This window comes from Bos indicus x Bos taurus, chromosome 10, assembly GCF_003369695.1.
Source record: "Bos indicus x Bos taurus breed Angus x Brahman F1 hybrid chromosome 10, Bos_hybrid_MaternalHap_v2.0, whole genome shotgun sequence".
NCBI classification, from domain to species: domain Eukaryota; kingdom Metazoa; phylum Chordata; class Mammalia; order Artiodactyla; family Bovidae; genus Bos; species Bos indicus x Bos taurus.
This window is the reverse complement of record NC_040085.1, coordinates 103,109,018-103,131,546: the sequence shown is the minus strand read 5'-3', so window position 1 is coordinate 103,131,546 and position 22,529 is coordinate 103,109,018. Positions and strand designations below refer to the sequence as shown.

At 39.0% G+C, this 22,529-nt stretch overlaps 1 protein-coding gene across 1 annotated transcript in view; it reads right to left on the bottom strand.

Annotated features, from left to right (window-relative positions):
- Positions 1-13,426: 13,426 nt before the first annotated feature.
- Positions 13,427-22,529, bottom strand: part of TERB2 (telomere repeat binding bouquet formation protein 2) — a 43,949-nt gene continuing 34,846 nt past the window's right edge. The window contains exon 7 of the mRNA XM_027552839.1: positions 13,427-13,569. Within this exon, the coding sequence (XP_027408640.1) occupies positions 13,427-13,569 (143 nt within the window). The remainder of the gene's footprint in view (positions 13,570-22,529) is intronic.

Here is a 22,529-nt window from a genome sequence, read left to right as displayed (position 1 = left end):
GTAACACCTGAATGCTGTTCTCCACAAAGAAATAAACAAGTGTTGTAGAACAAGAAAATGGTAATATAATAAAAATAAGATTGGGAGTCACAGAGGAATCAAACAATGAAGTTAGAAGATACTATTTAGCTACTGAAAGTAAACATAAGTTGTAGATAATCCAATGTCTGTGCTCAAATAAATTAATTAGTGCACTTTAAGGGTGAAATACAGATTGTTTTGTTTAAAGATACTTCTTTTTATCTAGAGAGACATTTTGATGCCAAATAGCAGTGGAAGATATCTGAAAGTCACATTATGTATGCACTATAATGATATCATCTCCATAGTTTGAATAAATCTGGGTTTGTATATTTACATAAAAAGTTTCACTGGAAACCCAAAATGACAACTAAATTTGTCCAAAATGTCAGTGGTGTTGATGCGTAAGAAGCAAAGTCAGGTGAATCAGCTGAAGAACAGAGCACAAACTGTTTTAAAATAAAAATCAGTTTAAATTGTTTGACTATGGCATTTGGTTTGCATGAATAAACATGATATTGTTTCGTTCAGTTCAGTTCAGTTGCTCAGTCGTGTCCGACTCTTTGCAACCCCATGATTAGCAGCACGCCAGGCCTCCCTGTCCATCACCAACTCCCAGAGTTCACTCAAACTCACATCCATTGAGTCAGTGATGCCATCCAGCCATCTCATCCTCTGTCGTCCCCTTCTCCTCCTGCCCCCAGTCCCTCCCAGCATCAGAGTCTTTTCCAATGAGTCAACTCTTCGCATGAGGTGGCCAAAGTACTGGAGTTTCAGCTTTAGCATCATTCCTTCCAAAGAAATCCCAGGGCTGATCTTAACCCTTCTCCTCCTGCCCCCAATCCCTCCCAGCATCAGTCTTTTCCAATGAGTCAACTCTTCGCATGAGGTGGCCAAAGTACTGGAGTTTCAGCTTTAGCATCATTCCTTCCAAAGAAATCCCAGGGCTGATCTCCTTTAGAATGGAATGGTTGGATCTCCTTGCAGTCCAGAGGACTCTCAAGAGTCTTCTCCGACACCACAGTTCAAAAGCATCAATTCTTCGGCGCTCAGCCTTCTTCACAGTCCAACTCTCACATCCATACATGACCACAGGAAAAACCATAGCCTTGACTAGACGGACCTTTATTGGCAAAATAATGTCTCTGCTTTTGAATATGCTATCTAGGTTGATCATAACTTTCCTTCCAAGGAGTAAGCGTCTTTTAATTTCATGGCTGCAGTCACCATCTGCAGTGATTTTGGAGCCCAGAAAAATAAAGTCTGACACTGTTTCCACTATTTCCCCATCTATTTCCCATGAAGTGATGGGACCAGATGCCATGATCTTTGTTTTCTGAATGTTGAGCTTTAAGCCAACTTTTTCACTCTCCACTTTCACCTTCATCAAGAGGCTTTTTAGTTCTTCTTCGCTTTCTGCCATAAGGGTGGTATCATCTGCATATCTGAGGTTATTGATATTTCTCCCGGCAATCTTGGTTCCAGCTTGTGTTTATTCCAGTCCAGCGTTTCTCGTGATGTACTCTGCATATAAGTTAAATAAACAGGGTGACGATATATTCTGTGATAAAACTCAGCACATATTAAAGGTGTAAAGAAAAAGTCACTAAGGGAAAACTAAACTCAGGTCATGGGAAAAATGAGAAATCTCTGCCAATTCACAAGTACACACCAAGAAAACAACGTATTTACTGATTTGCTAGGCTTTCTTTTTCCTTAGGCTTTTTTGGCATCAAAAAATACCAGAAATGTATGTGGATCCAAAGGTAGATGACAATGAGGTGAAAGGTTCATGTTTGGATGTACTAAAGTCATATAAGAAAGGATTTATTTCCCATGATTCCATACTGATTAATGATTAAAACTGTGCACACTTGAAAATCAATTCTGGACAGGGGTAAAGACATGCATTTCTGAAAGGCACTGCAATTCAGGAAGGGAAGATATACCTAGATGCACAGTTACAACTTTTTCTCTCTTCTGAAACAGTTTGTGCAAACACTTTGTGGTTTTAATACTTTAATAAATGTCAGATCACCACTTCAGGAACTTCTTGTGTTGAAAGTTAATTTAATCAGATATTTCTTCTCTGATACACGGTTTCAGAGATGATTTTACCCTTAGTTCATCACATTAACTACTGTTTAATTAATAGAAAAATAACAAAATTTGATTGTGTTACCTTGTTCAGCTCAAAATTGACACTAATTGCAGTCATTTATTATTGAAAATGGACTTTCCTGGTAGCTTAATGGTAAAGAATCTGCCTGCCAATGCAGGAGATACAGGTTCAATCCCTGGGTCGGGAAGATCCCCTGGTGGAGGGCATGGCAACCCAGTCCAATATTCTTGCCTGGAGAATCCCATGGACAGAGAAGCCTGGTGGTCTACAATCCATGGAGTCACAAGAGTTGGACATGACTTAGCAACTAATTAACCACCACCAATATTGAATACTCCCTAGAGCAAAAGAATTAATGTATTCATTTGCTATTGACTTTAAATGAAAGCTTTAATGAATATACAAACACTTGTATATGTATTTACTTGCCTTTCTGAAGTTTGATACAATACTTAAAAAAATAGCCAGGCTCCATGTGAGTTACCAATGACAGCATCTTGAGTCATTTAGAAAGTGTTCATGAGAGAAAAAGCAAAAATTTATAAAGTGATTTCGCTATTGAATCTGCACAAGCCAATAAATATTTGTAAATGTGATCCAATTCTTCTCAAATATTTGTCTTTCTCAAATATATTCTGTTTTAGTGCATGAGATTTCCACCCCGAACAATTGAGAAGGGAAAGGGCTAACGTATAAGCCAGAAAGATAAGCAAAGTTCATGACTTTTCAATTTCTTTCTCATTTAAATTTATGTATTTTTTTTCAGATAATTGAATTTTGAACCATATACCTTCATTATATATTCCAGTGATATTTTTGGGGGGGCCTGATATTACTTTAAAAATTTTTTTTTCATTTGGAGAATAATTGCTTTACAGTGTTTTGTTAGTTTCTGCCGGACAACAATGTGAATCAGCCATGAGTACACATATGTATCAGCCTAGAGAGATGGGATGTGGTGGGGTGCAGGAGGGGGGAAACATTTTTATTTTTCATTTTCCCTATGCTGGGTCTTCCTTGCAGCACATGGCTCTTCTCGGGTTGTGGCTCGTGGGCTTAGTTGCCTGGTGGCATAATAAAAGTGAATGATAAAAGAATACATGCCACCTGGATGATGTGATTTTTTATCATTTTTTATTATTTTTGTGTTATGTCTACTGGTGTTGTTTCTTACTAAAATTAGTCAATTTCTACTTAAGTACATCTCAGGATGTCAACATATTATTTGTAAATTCCATAATTGTAGCTTAAATTATAGATGATAATTTGGCATGAATTAATTTTTTTTTAATTTTGTAATCATGTTATTTTTTATGCAAAGTTTTCTTCTGATCATCACTTTATCCTTTCCTAGCTGTCTGTGCTTTTTATCTGTTTCTTACAACTTAACTTGATTTTTTAAAAAAATCACATCATCCAGGTGGCATGTAAAATACTTTCTATTATTTTTAGGTAAGGAATGTAAATCCTCAACTATAATCTGCTGAGATGTGTGTCTTGCAAGCCTTCCATAGCAGGATTAAGCCATAGAAGCTGAGCTCATGGAAACAGAGAGAGTATTAATAGATGGTGGTGAGTGCCCTTTACTTGACAATGAGACATTAAATATCAATATCCAACATATCTTTGGTACAATTACATAACAAATTGGAAAACGCATTTAAAGTGCATGGTATACAGCAAGCACTCAACAAATACCAATTATTATTATTAAAGAGATGAATGCAAGTAAGATGCCCATTGTCATCCATGAGGCTCAGTTATTCCTTTTTGTGGCTCACTTATTAAAAGACTAACTCCAAGGCTTCCCTGGTGGCTCAGGGGTAAAGAATCCACCTGCCAGTGCAGGAAACACACGTTCCATCCCTAGTCCAGGAAGATCCCACATGCTGTTGGGCAACTAAGCCCCTGGGCTACAACTACTGAGCGCGCACACCACAGAGCCCGGGAGCCGCAACTTCTGAGCCCACATGCGGCAAGTACAGAAACCTGCGCACCACAACAAGAGAAGCCACTGCAATGAGAAGCCCCTGCACTGCAACTGGAGAGTAGCCCCCCTTCTCTGTAACTAGAGAAAAGCCCACACAGCAACAAAGACGCAGCACAGCCATAAATAAATAAATATATAAATAAACATTTTTTAAAAGTCTAACTCCAATGATCCATGTATGATTTTGACCCTGTTTGGTTCTGCCTCATCACAGAACTGTTAATATTTAATGGAATCAATAGTTCAGTTCAATTCAGTCACTCAGTCATGTCTGACTCTTTGTGACCCCATGGACTGCAGCTTGCCAGGCTTCCCTGTCCGTTACCAACTCCCAGAGCTTGCTCAGACTCATTCATGTCCATTGAGTCGGTGATACCATCCAACCATCTCATCCTCTGTCGTCCCCTTCTCCACCTACCTTCCATCTTTCCCAGCATCAGGGTCTTTTCCAATGAGTCAGTTCTTTACATCAGGTGACCAAAGTACTGGAATTTCAATGGAAGCAACACGAGTGAAATCTGTTCACCAAAACCTGTTTGTAAGGCCTTCCTCATAACCTGTAGAACATCAGAACTAGAGCATTTTTGACTCACCAGATTATGCTGCTACACACAACAATTCAAATAGGTCCAACCACACTCTCTAGTAAAAACACATCAAGGGCATGCTTGGAGTTCAGAAAATGAGATGTCTCATCTGCCCACTAGAAGATACAGTTCATGGGATGGGAACCTACCTGGCCCATCACACAATATTTCCTCAATAAATACTGGAGTGGCCTTTTTCACCACGTTTCTTATTTTTGAACTTGCACTTATCTCACATTTAAAGCAAAGTGTTACTTGTGCTTTTCCCTGTTTTGCTTTATTTACCACAACAAAACTCCTAAGACTTCTATTCTTAAATTCTTCATCATATCCAGACCTAGTCTTCTTATATAGAACTTTAGCTGCCATATTTAGAGCTAACAACTAAATAAAAACTAGGGAAAAAAATATTTTTTCTCCCAATGCATGGGGCCCAGGTTCAATCCCTGGTCATGGAACTAGATCCCACATGTCACAAACAAGACCAGGTGCAGAAAAATAAATATTTAAAAAATAAATAACAGTTTCTATTTCTTATGAGATTGTTTCAGAAACGTTTCAGACCCATGACACTGCATTTTCGTATGTATATAAAACAGGTTTTACAATAATCAATGCTATAGCTTCATAGAGCGTGACATTGAGAATAATCCTCACCAAAGACCAGATAAATCTGAAGTGATATGACATTGCTGAATATACCACAGTCCAATACTGGTCTTCCATTTTGTCTGTATTACAGTAGTAAAAAGTACAAATAAAAGCATAAAGATACCACAGTAAAATTAAGTACTATGGTCAAGAAACCATGGTCAAAGTCCCTCCATAGTTTCTCTGGACCTGGAACTCCTACAGGTGCCCGGCCCCCACTCCAGCTCCTAGGGACACCCCCGGTCCTCACCCCCCGACACCAGCTTTTCAGATGAATTCAGGAACCCTCTGGAAGCTCCTCCTAACAGTCATGGCAACAGTGCAAGTGAGGTGAGTATGTGATGCATTTACTTTTTTAAAGATAAAATTATAAATGCCAATAAACTATCAAATAATATGTAAATCTTCAAGACAAGACTTTAAAATGTGTGAAATTATGAGTGCCATGAGACTAAAATTTGACAAAATATCCAAGAATGCTATCACTGCACAGCTTTCATGTTCTGTTGAACGGAAGGGTATTTATATAAATAATTGAAAACAGTGATTTTGCTAAAATGAAGGTAATAAAAGCTTACAAAATATGACTCAATTTTTTTCCATCTAAACATTACTTTCCCTTCAACAGATCACCTCGATTTGTTCAATGAAAATTAAATTACTTCAACATTATCTTTAAAATTAAAAGATACATTAGAATGAAAAATATAAAGAAATCAGAATGACTTAAATCAAGCTGAATGTAAATGCTTTTGAAGATGCAATTAAGTCTTATTTATTTTTATAAGAGATAAGACTAATGCTTATATAGTTTAATATTATTTACCTGCCAAAATAAATTATGGACATAACACTCCACTCATATTTCATCTAAAGCTACCAATTTGAGAATGGTGCTAATTGTTTAACATGGTAAAATGCTTGTAAAGTATTGTGGTCCTTAAAGATTGTATGAATTCCATGATAAATTGGGAGAAATTGATACGTTAATTCTTCTCGCAGTTTTCCATTTTGTTGGCATTTGTCATTACTTCTTTCAGAATGACTCTACTGCTTTATTTATACAGATCCTGTGCCTTTCTTGTGGACATTGTTTCTAAGCATTTTATTATTACTTGACGTACCGTGGAAGGATTGTTTCCCAATTCTATTTCTAGGCATGCCTTGCTATCCTACAGATAAATTATTGATTTTTGTGTTTATAGCTTCTGTCAACTTTAGGCTTTAGCAAAACACCGTCAAAAACCCCACTGAGCAGACAAGGCTTACTTCACTGGATTTGCTGAATAAGAAAGGAAAACACCCTGGCTGGGTGACAGATTCTCAGACGAGTCTTGTGAGGTCGGGAACTCCTTGGGATCCGGCAGCCTGTGAGATACAATAGCTTTATACGCAGGCACATACAAGACCAAGTTCTGAGCCGAGTCTTGATAATTCAGGTGTTTTTGCTGATTTACAGTTGATATTCAGGGCTAAGTATCTCCCAGAGCCAGACTTACCCTTCTAGGATTAGGGGTAGGCATCATCCTAAAAGATGATGCTGCTAAAGTGCTGTAGTCAATATGCCAGTAAATTTGGAAAACTCAGCAGTGGCCACAGGACTGGAAAAGGTCAGTTTTCATTCCAATCCCAAAGAAAGGCGGTGCCAAAGAATGTTCACAATTGCACTCATCCCACACATTAGCAAAATAATGCTCCAAATTCTCCCAGAGAGGCTTCAACAGTATGTGAACCATGAACTTCCAGATGTTCAAGCTGGATTTAGAAAAGGCAGAGGAACCAGAGATCAAATTGCCAATATCCACTGGATCATCAAAAAACCAAGAAAGTTATAGAAAAATATCTACTTTTGCTTTATTGACTATGCCAAAGCCTTTGCCTGTGTGGATCACAACAAACTGGAAAATTCTTTAAAAGATGGGAATACCAGACCACCTGACCTGCCTCCTAAGAAATGTGTATGCAGGTCAAGAAGCAACAGTTAGAACTGGACATGGAAAAACAGACCGGTTCCAATAGGAAAAGGAGTACGTTGAGCCTGTATATTGTCACCCTGTTTATTTAACTTATATGCAGAGTACATCATGAGAAATGCCAGGCTGGATGAAACACAAGCTGGAATCAAGATTGCTGGGAGAAATATCAATAACCTCAGATATGCAAATGATACCACCATTATGGCAGAAAGTGAAAAACTAGTTGGCTTAAAACTCAACATTCAGAAAACTAAGATCATGGCATTCGGTCCCATCACTTCATGGCAAACAGATGGGCAAACAGTGGAAACAGTGGCAGACTTTATTTTTGGGAGGCTCCAAAATCACTGCAGGTGGTGGCTGCAGCCATGAAATTAAAAGATGCTTGCTCCTTGGAAGAAAAGCTATGACAAAACTATTCAAAAGCAGAGACATTACTTTGCTAACAAAGGTCCATCTAGTCAAAGCTATGGTTTTTCCAGTAGTCATGTATGGATGTGAGAGTTGGACTATAAAGAAAGCTGAGTGCTAAAGAATTGATGCTTTTGAACTGTGACACTGGAGAAGACTCTTGAGAGTCCTGTGGACTGCAAGGAGATCCAACCAGTCCATCCTAAAGGAAATCAGTCCTGAATGTTCATTGGAAGGTGAACTGATGCTGAAGCTGAACCTCCAATACTTTGGCCACCTGATGCGAAGAACTGACTCATTGGAAAAGACTCTGATGCTGGAAAAGATTGAAGGCAGGAGGACAAGGGGATTACAGAGGATGAGATGGTTGAATGGCATCACCAACTCTATGGACATGAGTTTGAGTAAGCTCTGGGACTTGGTGATGGACAGGGAAACTTGGCGTGCTGCACTCCATGGGGTCACAAAAAGTCGGACATGACTGAGTGACTGGACTGACTGACTGAGATTTACCCTGTCTTTCATTTTTCTCAGCCTTCAGATAGTGACAGGAATGTATCTTGGGGATGTATAGTTTCTAATCATGGGGAAAACCAAAACCACGTGGGCTTAAAACTTTGTATCTAATTATAAATCATCAAGAACTCACATTAAAAGTAGAAAGAAACAAGTGAAATATTCAAAATATTATTTTCAACATGTAATCAATATTAATTAATTTTTTGTACTACATTTTCAACAATCCACTACATATTTTATACTTATGTACATCTCAGTTTAGACCAGCCACATTTCAAGAGCTACATCTGGCTGGTGGCTACTTGCCAATGCTATGAGTCCACTGGTAAAAACAAAGTTGCTCTTCTTCTGAGCCATCATCATCTATGCCAGTGTCCCTCTTCCTTCTCCCTCCTGAAATCAAGGACTAGTGTTCTCAGAGAATCTGGTTTATACTTTATTAGAGTACCCATTTCACTTTGTCTTACAGTCAGACGTTTATGTTTCAAATTCCTAAACAAGATTACTAGTGCCTTAATGGCATTTGTCCTATTCCCCATCTTCTCTCTTCACTAGGTTTAGCACTTAGTTTCAATAGATGTTTCTTGATAAATGAATGAGACAATTCTTACAAGACTGATGAACATGCTTTATGAAAGACTTTGTTTCATCTGGGATATCCAGGTTCCTATAACCCATTTCCTGATTAAGCAATGAAGCCACTCAGAGCACTGCTGGTCTCAGGCTGGAAAGCAAGGGAAGCACTTGCTTTATCCTCTGGGGTCTCATGTTCATGAATTCAATATAACAAATAGTTCCTGAACAACCTCCATATTCCAGGCACCATGCTGGGTGCTCTGGGAGCTGCAAAGAGAAGTAAGAAATATCCCTGTCCTCCAGACCCTAAGTATTTAGTAGAGGGCACAAAGAATTACACATTAATCATACACAAATATTTATAATTTTAGATTGAGTAAACAAAGCACTTTAAGTCCTGTAGGGAGAGGGCACTTGCAAAAGAGGCTTTATTCAGACTTATCCTTTGAGATGATACTTCAAGGTAAGACAGGATTTGAACAATTGGAATGGAGGAAAGGAAAGAAACAGCTTTAAAAATCTAACAGATGAGGAAGAAACACAATACAGAGGAGGTACAGTGAAGAGACCAATTAGGACAAAGAAATTAAATGGACTCCAAAGAGCAGCGTGGAAGAAATTACAGTGTGGCAGAGGAAAAAAAAACCCACCAGAGGGGCAAGGGCCCCAAAGCTCCTTCTTTTTGCATTTCTTTCTTTAAAAAAAATAAAAATCAAGAGTTCAGTTGCATTCCAGTGCTGTTAGTTTCTGCTGTACAGCAAAGTGAATCAGCTATGCAGATACATATACCCTCTCTTTGTGACCACAGAGCATTGAGTAGAGTTCCCTGTGATACACAGTAGGTTCTCATTAATCATCTATTTTATATATAGTACTGTATATATGGGCTTCCCAGGTAGGGCAGTGGTAAAGAATCTGCCTGCCAGTGTAGGAAATGCGAGAGAGGAGGGTTCGATCCTTGGGTTGGGAAGATACCCTGGAGGAGGAAATGGCCAGTATTCTTGCCTGGAAAATCCCATGGACAGAGGAGCCTGGCAGGCTATAGTCCATGTAGTTGCAAAGAATCGGACACAACTTAGTGACTGAGCATGCACAGAGTATATATGTCAATCTCAATCTCCCAATTCATCCCACCATTCCTTCTTAAGCTCTTATTTAAGAAGGCAATGCTGCAAAGAACAACTCGACTGGAGGAAAAACAAACCTGGGAATTCTGGGAGGTGGGTAAGTCCGTGTCACAAGCTCAAAGCGGCAGAGGCAGGGACTAGAGGAATGAAGAGCCCTCCAACCAAGGAAGAGCAAATCTCCTAAAGAATGTTAAACAACCATATCTGAGCAAAGCCCCAGAGTGACAAAGTATGAGAAGAGATCAGATAAGCCAAAAAGAACTTTATGTAGCACAGGAGACATAGGTGATATTCTGGCCAGAAAGTACTTCATGCCCTGAGATTACAGGAGCAGTCAGAACAGGAATCAGACAATAATAGCCTGGGAAACAGAAGAATAGAAACAGTGATTCACTGAGTTGACGTATAAATTACAACTTGTGATAGCCTTCTCCAAGCCACTAGAGTTGAGATTCATGCCTGGAGGTGTGTAGGCAACTGCACACAGAGCAACAGAAAATAGTCGAAGAGTGGCTCTAAGGCAGGTGTACAAAAGGAGAGCAGAGAGAATCTGGTTTAAGGACAAGACTGATTTACCATCTAACTTATTTTAAAATTTAAGATTCATCTATTGCCCCTGAGCACTTTTACTTCAGAAAAAGAGAAACCAGGCCCTTGTACCTTTCAGAACAGGCACAGCAGGGTGCCCACAGAACGTGTTTTTGCATTTAGTGGTACACACCCAGACCGTATGGCCAGCATACAGAGTATGTGTCAACTACCAGGCCATATGCAAAGTACTCCTAACAGAATTTAATCCTCAAAGTACTACCTATGACATTACGCTACCTTTTAAATTTTAATTATTTAACTTTTGGCTGTGCTGGATCTTCATTGCTGTGAGGGCTTTCCTCTAGTTGGAGCAAGCAGGAGCTGTTCTGTAGTTGCTCATTGTGCTGGTTTCTCTTGTTGCGGAGCACAGGCTCTAGGCTCTAGGCTCTAGTACGTGGGCTCAGTAGCTGTGGTTCCCAGGCTGTAGGGCACAGGCTCCATAGTCGTGGCACACAAGCTTCACTGCTCCAAGGCATGTGGGGTCTTTCTAGATCAGAGATGGAATCTATGTCTTCTGCATTGACAGGTGGGTTCTTTTACCACTGAGCCACCAAGGAAGCCCTGACATTATGTTATTATCTTCATTTCTGAGATGGGGAAATAGGTACATAGCTTGCCAACACCACAACACTAGTAACTCATGGGGCTATAGGAAGCTTTTTATCTTGTAAATTCATAATTTTTATAGTTATAGGACTAATTATATTTCCTATTTTTTGCATGTCAGATTTAGTAAAGCAGATTTCCTAGGAATTTAGATAGCTCATTTAAATATTTGAACTTACTGGCATAAATTTGGTCAAATTTCTCTCAAAATTTTCAAAATTCAGCTTCATTTCTGATACTGGTTTTATGTGCTTCTTTCTCTTTTTCTTACCTAGTCTTGCTAGAAATGTATCAATTTAATTAGTCTTTTCAAAGCAAAAACTTTCTTGGTTTGTTGTCCCTTTCTATTATAGATTTGTTTCTTATTTCATTAATTTCCCCTCTTATCTATATTATTTCTTCCTTCTATTTTCCTTGGGAGTTGCTGGTGATTTTTTTCTAGTTTCCTGATATGGATGCTTATTAGATCATTGATTTTTAGCCCTTGTTCTAGTCTAAAGTATGTATTTAAGACTATATAACTTCCTGAAGACACAGTTTTTTGAGGCAGAAGCCCAATGTGTCTCCCTTTGCCTGGCAAAGCAAAATAGCTATCTCTTTCTACTTAAATGTCCATACAATAGAATACTACTTCATGATAAAAAAAAATAAAGTACTGGTACCTCAAAGTGTAACATGAATAAACTCCACATCATGCTAAGTGAAAGACGTCTGTCACAGAAGAGCATGTGTTCCTTGACTCCACTTACAAAAAATGTCCAGAATGGGCAAATCTATAAAGATGGAAAGTAGACCTAGTGGCTGCCTTCAGTCAAGGGTTTGGGTATGGGAGAGCAGCATGGCTGTTGACCTAATAGGCAAGGGGTTTCTTTCTAGGGTGATGAAAAAGTTCTAAATAGACTGTGGTAATGGTTGCACAACTCGGTCACTATACTAAAACCACTAAGTTGTACCCATTAAATGGGTGAATTATGTGGTATGTGATTGTATCTTAATAAAGATGTTAAAGAGAAAAAATGGCTATTCCATTAAATCAGTGAAATATGATTTTAAGGTACATTCTATTACTTAATTATTAAATACTGAGTTTATTTTCAGTTTTCCACACTGCTGAGTAATAGTGTAAACATTCCATTTGAAAGAACTATTTTTTTTTTAACTAAAGCTGCTATAAATGTAAAAGACATGCTATGTTATTAAGGTCACCTTTATAACTTCAAGATTAATACTTTACAGATGTAAAGAACTAGTTATCTTCCATACAATTATCTCCCATAAAACAAGGTCAGTAGCCAGTTCTTATGCCTCATTTATGGTTAGTCTGGCAGAAAGAAACACAAAAATAAAGTGCCTTAAACAAAGAAGACATTTTCTCGGTCACATGAAAGTCTAGAGGTAGGCAACCCAGGGCTGGGGTGGCAGGTATCTCCACAATGTCCTCAGGACCCCAGGCTCCTTTTAGTCTACTGCTTTGCCAGTTTGAGTATGGTTTTATGGTTCAAACAGTAGCTAAAAGAGGACCATGTTCCAGTCCCCGTTTAGCCTCCAGTTAGTCACTCTAAGCAAGACACTTTGTCAAGGCCTTCATTTCCTCATTAAAAACAAACAAGTTGGACCCAATATTCTCTAAGATCCTTTCTAGCACTGTGATTGTATGGTATCTTGTGGATTCATTTCAGAAGACTTAACATTTGTTTACATTAAATCACTTCTGATACATTGATTATCAGAAACTGTCCATATAATGAACTGTGAATTATTTCTTAACATATTTTTTCAAGCCAGAAACAGTAATTCAACTATCACATTCTGAGATTTTAATCAAAATAAGATGACCAGAATCATACAACTTAGCATTTACAGCATTAAACTTAAAATATATATCTATATATATCTATATATATATCTATATATATATATATATAGTTAATAGAACATTAAAAGTCAAAAGAATATCTGACAGAGGGAGAGAGATTGAGAATTCATGAAGTATGTTTCATTGACAATTACTCCATAACAATTGTGCACTCAGAATTTGTGGACATAACCTTACAAGCTGGGGGGAAAGGCCATCCCAAAGGTCAAAACAGAGAGCCAAAATGATTCTGAATTTCCTAAAGGTACATTTTGAGGAAGAAAGAATTCTTCCCCATTCCCCCAACCTCCTGTCCCAAAGAGAAGAATTTTAAAATATGCACATCGTTGGTAATAGCTTACAGAAAATAAATGCCCAGATAGAAGGACAATATTTAATACTTATTCTTTAATTTGTTTTTTATAGCAGACATGTTAATTTCATTTTGAACATGGTATGCCAAATAACCTGAACTTCCAGGAATGAAGTCGTGTAGCTCCCCAAGAAATTTCTTCATGGCATCAATTGATATATAACCTACAGAATAGAATATATATATTGGAAATTCTATCATACTATCTCCTTTTCAAGGTCTTTGATTTATTAGAGCTAAGATTTCCAAAGAATGTTTTTAGAAAAGAAGTAAAAAGAAGAAATACCAGTGAGAATATTCTCCATAAAATGTGGTAACTATCAGGGAACACCTTCCTCCCCTCTTCACCACTACCCCTAGCCTTATACTTTTTTTAAAACACGAGATACTTCATTAGCCACTTTGACTACAGAGAGTGTGATGTACCAGTTAGGGCTGGAACTTAAAAGTACCTAGACCAAAATAACTGGGACGTGTTTCTGGCTTAAAATATAATCACTTAGAACTCCCTATCCAGCTAGGGTTGTGTTGTTACTAACAACACAAACAGCTAGCTCATCTTCCCTAGTAGGGCAAGCGACACCTTCCTGCATTGCTAACACTGAGATAACAGTCTTTAATAAAAAATTAAGAGGAAAACTGATATCACAACTTAGTCAACAAAGGTTGTAGGTGTGAGTAATTCCAATGTCATTAATAATCTGAAATAGATACAAGAATCAAAAAGAAAACCTGAATGGAAAGAGCTTACAGACTCAATGATTTTGAGTAATATTACCTTGATAGCAGTTGCTTATCTGAGTGATAATGTTTTATGTGTAATATAAATGTCTGTGGCTTATACTAATATTGAAATCTAATTTAAAAGTAAATACCATATGAAAAAAAATTCTGCTAAAGCTCAGAGATGACTGAATTTAGACCACCACCATCAACAGTATATCTATACGGTTTGATTGTTTATAATAACAGGTAATAAATTCAGTTAATAAATTAACTATGAGGCCAATAACATAAAATTCATTAGCATCTTTAAAGATATTTTAAACATAACCATTTACTTTAGAACATCTCTTAAAGCACTATTACTATACTCCATATTGTTCATGGTCCTTGTCTAATGGCTAGATTTATGTGTAAAATAAACTAGTGCATTAAAATAGTAACATTTAATTAACTGCACATACATACTGTGTGAAGTTTCTAAAGATATGTGGGAGGATAAAAATTTTTTAAATATTTACTATATTAATAAAATTATTCCTGCAAGTTAAATAAGGATAGGACATTTACGATTTAAAACTGGATTACTGTAGCAGTTTTGAAGTAGTTAGGACTTCAGGCTGAAATTGACAGACACCCAATTTAAACTAGCTTAAACAGAAACTAATAAGAACCTACTGCATGCATAGCACAGAAAACTACTCAGTGTTCTGTGGTGACCTAACTGGAAGGAAATCCAAAGAAGTGGGGATATACATATACACACAGTTTATTCACTTTGCTATACAGCAGAAATGAAAACAACATTGTAAAATGACTATACTCCAAAAAAAACCTATTTTAAAAAATTAAAAAAATTAATAAACTAGATGAAGGTGAGTTTACTGGAGAGACACTGCAATATCAACCAAACTATGAGGAAGGCATACATATTGCTAAGCCTCAGAAATAACTAGCTCTCATGGCTGTCTCACTGATCTCCAGTTTTTTCCTATACATATTAATTTAAATTAATTTTCTTCTCAACACAAGCTGACTTTCTTTACAGGGTAGAAAATATGGCCACCAATAGCTCTCAAGTTTTATATCTTAGAGCTATGGTCACTTGAATAAGAAGGACATTACTTGCTGCACTCCATGTCTAGAAATCCAAAGAACTGTGATTGGTCCAGCTCAAGTCAGGTATTCATTCCCAAAGCAACTGTTTGGGGTAGGAACTAGCTCATGTTTTAGAAAATGTAACCCAAAATAATTGAGAAGAAAAGAGAGTTCCTAGGAAAGACATTCTTGGTGGACAATTCTATATGAGTCTGTGGTAGCCAGCCCCTCAGATGGCCCTGAAGGATCCCTATCTCCTGGTATTCATAAATTTGTATAGGCTCCTCCCACTTTGTAATTGGGTTGTTCTGTATGACTGACAGCACTTGGCAGAAGTAATGATATGTCCCTTCTGAGAATAGGATATAGAAAAGACACTGGCTTCTGTCTTCGACACACTCTTTCTCGCACTTGCATTTCTCATTCTGAGGAAAGCAAGCTACCACGTTGTGAACAGCCCTTATGGAAGTCCACTTGGTGAGAGCTAAGCCTTTTGCCAAAACCCAACAAGAACCCAAAGCCTGCCAACAACCATATGCATAAGCTTTGAAATGGATTTTCCTGTCCCTAAAATGTCTATGGTTTTTCCAGTGGTCAGGTATGGATGTGACAGTTGGACTGTGAAGAAAGCTGAGTGCCGAAGAATTGATGCTTTTGAACTGTGGTGTTGGAGAAGACTCTTGCAGTCCTCTGGACTGCAAGGAGATCCAACCAGTCCATTCTGAAGGAAATCAGTGCTGGGATTTCTTTGGAAGGAATGATGCTAAAGCTGAAACTCCAGTACTTTGGCCACCTCATGCGAAGAGTTGACTCATTGGAAAAGACTCTGATGCTGGGAGGGACTGGGGGCAGGAGGAGAAGGGGACGACAGAGGATGAGATGGCTGGATGGCATCACTGACTCGATGGATGTGAGTCTGAGTGAACTCTGGGAGTTGGTGATGGACAGGAAGGCCTGGCATGCTGCGATTCATGGGGTCACAAAGAGTCGGACACGACTGAGCAACTGAACTGAACTGAAGATGACTGCAAACTAGCTGACAAACTGACTACAACCTTGCTACTGCTACTGCTAAGTCACTTCAGTCATGTCCGACTCTGTGCGACCCCATAGACGGCAGACCACCAGGCTTCGCCGTCCCTGGGATTCTCCAGGCAAGAATACTGGAGTGGGTTGCCATTTCTTTCTCCAATGCATGAAAGTGAAAAGTGAAAGGGAAGTCGCTCAGTCATGTTCAACTTTTAGCGACCCCATGGACTGCAGCCTACCAGGCTCCTCCGTCCATGGGATTTTCCAGACAAGAGTACTGGAGTGGGGTGCCATTGCCTTCTCCGACTACAACCTTACTAGAGATTATTAGACATAAGTATCCAACTAAGGCTTCTCTCGTAGCTCACTCAGTAAAGAATCTGCCTGCAATGCAAGACACCTGGGTTCTATTCCTGGGTCGGGAAGATCCCCTAGAGGAGGAAACAGCAACCCACTCCAGTATGTTTGCCTGGGAAATCCCATGGACAGAGGACCATAGCAGGCTATAGTCCATGGGGTCACAAGAGTTGGACACAACTTAGCAACTAAACTACCACCATCCAACTAAGATGCTCCTGGATTCCTAGTCCTCAGAAACTATAAAATAATAAGTATTCACTGTCTTAAGCTGCTAAGTTTTGAAGCAATTTGTTACACAGCAATATATAAATGGAGAAGGGAATGGCAAACCATTTCAGTATTCTTGCCTTGAGAACTCCATGAACAGTATGAAAAGGCAAAAAGATAGGACATTGAAAGATGCACTCCTCAGGTCTGTAGGTGCCCAATATGCTACTGGAGATCAGTGGAGAAATAACTCCAGAAAAAATGAAGAGATGGACCCAAAGCAAAAACAACACCCAGTTATAGATGTGACTGATGATGGAAGCAAACTCCAATGCTGTAAAGAGCAATATTGCATAGGAACCTGGGATGTTAGGTCCATGAATCAAGGCAAATCGGAAGTGATCAAACAGGAGATGGCAAGAGTGAATGTCGATATTTTAGGAATCAGCGATATAAAATGGACTGCAATGGGTGAATTTACGTCAGGTGACCATTATATCTACTACTGTGGGCAAGAATCCCTTAGAAGAAATGGAGTAGCCATCAGAGTAAACAAGAGTCCGAAAAGCAGTACTTGGATGCAATCTCAAAAAGGACAGAATGATCTCTGTTCATTTCCAAGGCAAACCTTGGAATATCACAGTAATCCAAGTCTATGCCCCGACCAGTAATGCTGAAGAAGCTGAAGTTAAACAGTTCTATGAAGACCTACAAGACCTTGTAGAATGAACACCCAAAAAAGATGTTCTTTTCATTACAAGCTACTGGAATGCAAAAGTAGGGAGTCAAGAAACACCTGGAGTAACAGGCAAATTTGGCCTTGGAGTACAGAATGAAGCAGAGAAAAGGGTAATAGAGTTCTCCCAAGAGAATGCACTGGTCATAGCAAACACCCTTTTCCAACAACACAAGTGAAGACCCTACACATGGACATCACCAGATGGTCAACACCGAAATCAGATTGATTATATTCTTTGCAGCCAAAGATGGAGAAGCTCTACACAGCCAGCAAAGACAAGACCGGGAACTGACTGGCTCTGATCATGAACTCCTTATTGCCAAATTCAGACTTAAATTGAAGAAAGTGGGGAAAACCAATAGACCATTCAGGTATGACCTAAATCAAATCTCTTATGATTATACAGTGGAAGTGAGAAATAGATTTAAGGGACTAGATCTGATAGATAGAGTGCCTGATGAACTACGGACAGAGGTTCGTGACATTGTACAGGAGACAGGGATCAGGACCATCCCCATGGAAAAGAAATGCAAAAAAGCAAAATGGCTGTCAGGGAGGCCTTACAAATATCTGTGAAAAGAAGAGAATCAAAAAGCAAAGGAAAAAAGGGAAGATATAAGCATCTGAATTCAGAGTTCAAAAGAATAGCAAGAAGAGATAAGAAAGCCTTCCTCAGTGATGAATGCAAAGAAATAGAGGAAAACAATAGAATGGGAAAGACTAGAGATCTCTTCAACAAAATTAGAGATACCAAGGGAACATTTCATGCAAAGATGGACTCGATAAAGGACAGAAATGGTACGGACCTAACAGAAGCAGAAGATATTAAGAAGAGATGGCAAGAATACACAGAAGAACTGTACAAAAAAGATCTTCACAACCAATATAATCGTGATGGTGTGATCACTGGCCTAGAGCCAGACATCCTGGAATGTGAAGTCAAGTGGGCCTTAGAAAGCATCACTACGAAAAAAGCTAGTGGAGGTGATGGAATTCCCGTTGAGCTATTTCAAATCCTGAAAGATGATGCTGTGAAAGTGCTGCACTCAATAACTCAGCAGTGGCCACAGGACTGGAAAAGGTCAGTTTTCATTCCAATCCCAAAGAAAGGCAATGCCAAAGAATGCTCAAACTACTGCACAATTGCACTCATCTCACACGCTAATAAAGTAATGCTCACAATTCTCCAAGCCAGGCTTCAGCAGTACGTGACCCATAAACATCCAGATGTTCAAGCTGGTTTTAGAAAAGGCAGAGGAACCAGAGACCAAATTGAAAACATCCGCTGGATCATCGAAAAAGCAAGAGAGTTCCAGAAAAACACCTATTTCTGCTTTGTTGACTATGCCAAAGCCTTTGACTGTGTGGATCACAATAAACTGTGGAAAAGTCTGAAAGAGATGGGAGTACCAGACCACCTGACCTGCCTCTTGAAAAACTTTTATGCAGGTCAGGAAGCAACAGTTAGAAGTGGACATGGAACAACAGACTGGTTCCAAATAGGAAAAGGAGTACATCAAGGCTACATATTGGCACCGTGCTTATTTAATTTAAATGCAGAGTATATCATGAGAAATGCTGGGCTGGATGAAGCACAAGCTGGAATTAAGATTGCTGGAAGAAATATCAATAATCTCAGATATTCAGATGACACCATCCTTATGGCAGAAAGCAAAGAAGAACTAAAGATCCTCTTGATGAAAGTGAAAGAGGAGAATGAAAAAGTTGGCTTAAAACTCAACATTCAGAAAACAAAGATCATGGCATTCAGTCCCATCACTTCATGGCAAATAGATGGGGAAACAGAGGAAACAGTGGCAGACTTTATTTTGGGGGGCTCCAAAATCACTGCAGACAGTGACTGCAGCCATGAAATAAAAAGATGCTTACTCCTCGGAAGAAAAGTTATGACCAACATAGACAACATATTCAAAAGCAGAGACATTACTTTGCCAACAAAGTTCTGTCTAGTCAAGGCTATGGTTTTTCCAGTAGTCACGTATAGATGTGAGAGTTGGACTATAAAGAAAGCTGAGCACCGAAGAATTGATGCTTTTGAACTGTGGTGTTGGAGAAGACTCTTGAGAGTCCCTTGGACTGCAAGGAGATCCAACCAGTCCATCCTAAAGGAGATCAGTCCTGAATGTTCATTGGAAGGACTAATGTTGAAGCTGAAACTCCAATACTTTGGTCACCTGATGAGAAGAGTTGACTCATTTGAAAAGACCCTGATGCTGGGAAAGGCTGAAGGCAGGAGGAGAAGGGGACAACAGAGGATGAGATGGTTGGATGGCATCATCAACTCAATGGACATGAGTTTGAGTAAACTCCGGGAGTTGGCGATGGACAGGGAGGCCTGGCATGCTGCAGTCCATGGGATCACAAAGAGTCAGACACGACTGAGCAACTGAACTGAATTGAACTGAATATGTAACTAATAAAGTATCTCTTATAAGTTCCCAAACTTTTAATTATCAGAACTTTTTGGTTTGGGGACTTCCCTGGTAGACAGGAGTTAAGACTTCACACTTTAATGCATGGGGGTCTAGGATTGAAATTTTTTGCCTGCAAGAAATTTATCACTATTAGTTATTCTTTTCCTTTTTATTAACTATATGTGCTCAGTTGCTTCAGTCATGTCTGATTCTACAACCCTGTGGACCATAGCCCTCCAGGCTCCTTTGTCCATAGGCTTTTCCCACCATGAATACTGGAGTGGGTTGCCATGCCCTCCTCCAGGGGATCTTCCTGACCCAGAGATCAAACTGGTGTCTCCTGCATCTCCTGCATTGCATGCAGATTCTTTACCACTGAGCCACTGGGAAGCCACATATGGAGCTATTAATCAGAATTTTTTATTATGGTTATAACCAGTGACAGCAGACTGAGAGAACTTAATTCCCATCATAAGCAAAAAATAAACAAAAAACAGACCAAAAAAACTTTGATATTTTATGGGACACTGGTAACACCTGGATATATGTCTGGTTGTCACAACATGCGGGTCATGTGGTGGAGAGGGGCATGTTTCTGGATGGGGTGCTACTGGCATCTAATGGGCACTGGCCAGGGTTGCTCTCTACAACAAAGAATCATCTGGCCTAAAATGCCAACAAAGGTCCGTCAATTTCAAAGCTATGGTTTTTCCAGTAGTCATGTATGGATGTGAGAGTTGGACTATAAAGAAAGCTGAGCACCAAAGAACTGATGCTTTTGAACTGTGGTGTTAGAGAAGACTCTTGAGAGTCCCTTGGACAGCAAGAAGATCCAACCAGTCCATCCTAAAGGAAATCAATCATGAATATTCACTGGAAAGACTGATGCTAAAGCTGAAACTCCAATATTTTGGCCACATGATGCAAAGAACTGACTGATTTGAAAAGACCCTGATGCTGGGAAAGATTGAAGGCAGGAGGAGAAGGGGATGACAGAGGATGAGATGGTTGGATGGCATCACCGACTCAATGGACACAAGTTTGAGTAGGCCCCAGGACTTGGTGATGGACAAGGAAGCCTGGCGTGCTGCAGTCCATGGGGTTGCAAAGAGTCGGACACGACTGAGTGACTGAACTGAACTGAAAATGCCATATATGACAGTTCCAGGACTGAGAAACCCTGTTCTAGGGTATAGCTCCAACTTGTATTTTCTAAAACCAGACATATAATTAGATTTATTTTAAGAGATTTAACATTCACTGAGTTGAACTCAACCCATTTTGAGGAAGAGACAGTAAAGTTATACTCACAAATGTTGATAAAACTGCTAAATTAGAATACTGCAGCCTTACATTTTCAATCAGATTACCACTTCCCTACATTTTCAATTAACACATGCTGATTTTCTCAACAGGAAGTTATTTCTTCCTGTACAGGTAAATGGGCATGATAAAAAAGGAAAGACTGTCACTTTATGTCAAAATTAAAAACAATTAAATTATTTTTTAAATAAAGCTTTCTTCCAAGAAAGTACTATTTTTAAATTTAATGCAGTATTAGAAAGAAAAAAATAATTATTCAACTTCACAAATTAAAAAATTAGAAGATTTTACTTTAGTTCTACCAATAAAATCAATACCAGCTTATCACAGGTTAAAATTATACTTTAAAGATGACTAAGGATTATTTCTACAGTTTTTAATAATTTTATTTGGCTGCACTGGATCTTAGTGGTGGCGCATGGGATCTAGCTCTCTGCCTGTGTGCTAAATTGCATCGGACTCTTTGTGACCCTATGGACTGTAACTTCCAGGCTCCTCTGTCCATGGGATTCTCTAGGCAAGAGTGCTAGAGTGGGGTGCCATTTCCTCCTCCAGGAGATCTTCCTGACTGAGGGATCAAACCCATGTCTCTTACATCTCCTGCACTGGCAGGTGGGTTCTTTATCACTAGTGCCACCTGGGAAGCCAGGGATCAAACCCAGGCCCCTTGTATTGGAAGCCCTGAGTCTTAACCACTGGTCCACCAGAGACATCCCTATAGTTCTTTTTTAGTTTGTTTTATATAACACTTCCATGTCTTTTTAAACAGTAAGATGGCAATGAGATATAGAACAGCACTGTTACTTGTCCAAATCTAAGCGTTTGTCTTTATTGCATGGCTGATTTTAATATTATTGGTCTTTATGTTATCAAGCAGTCAGTAAATCCAAATGAGCAAAAGACATTTAGTGGTGATGGAGCTGCCTGAAGCAAAATCAATACCAATACTATACCATAACCATCCATGGTTTAAGGTACCTACATCTTATCTGAATATTTAGATCTAGGGAAAAATCTAGGCAGCAATCAGCTACTCCCAATCGTAGTACTTAAGTACAGTTGACCTTCCAAATAATGGGGGGGTTAAGGGTGCCAACTCTTCCAGCAGTCAAAAATCCACTTACAATGTATGGCCCTGGAGATCCAATGTTCCTCTTTATCTGTGGTTCTACATCTGCAAACTCAACCAGCTGCAGATTATGTAGAACTG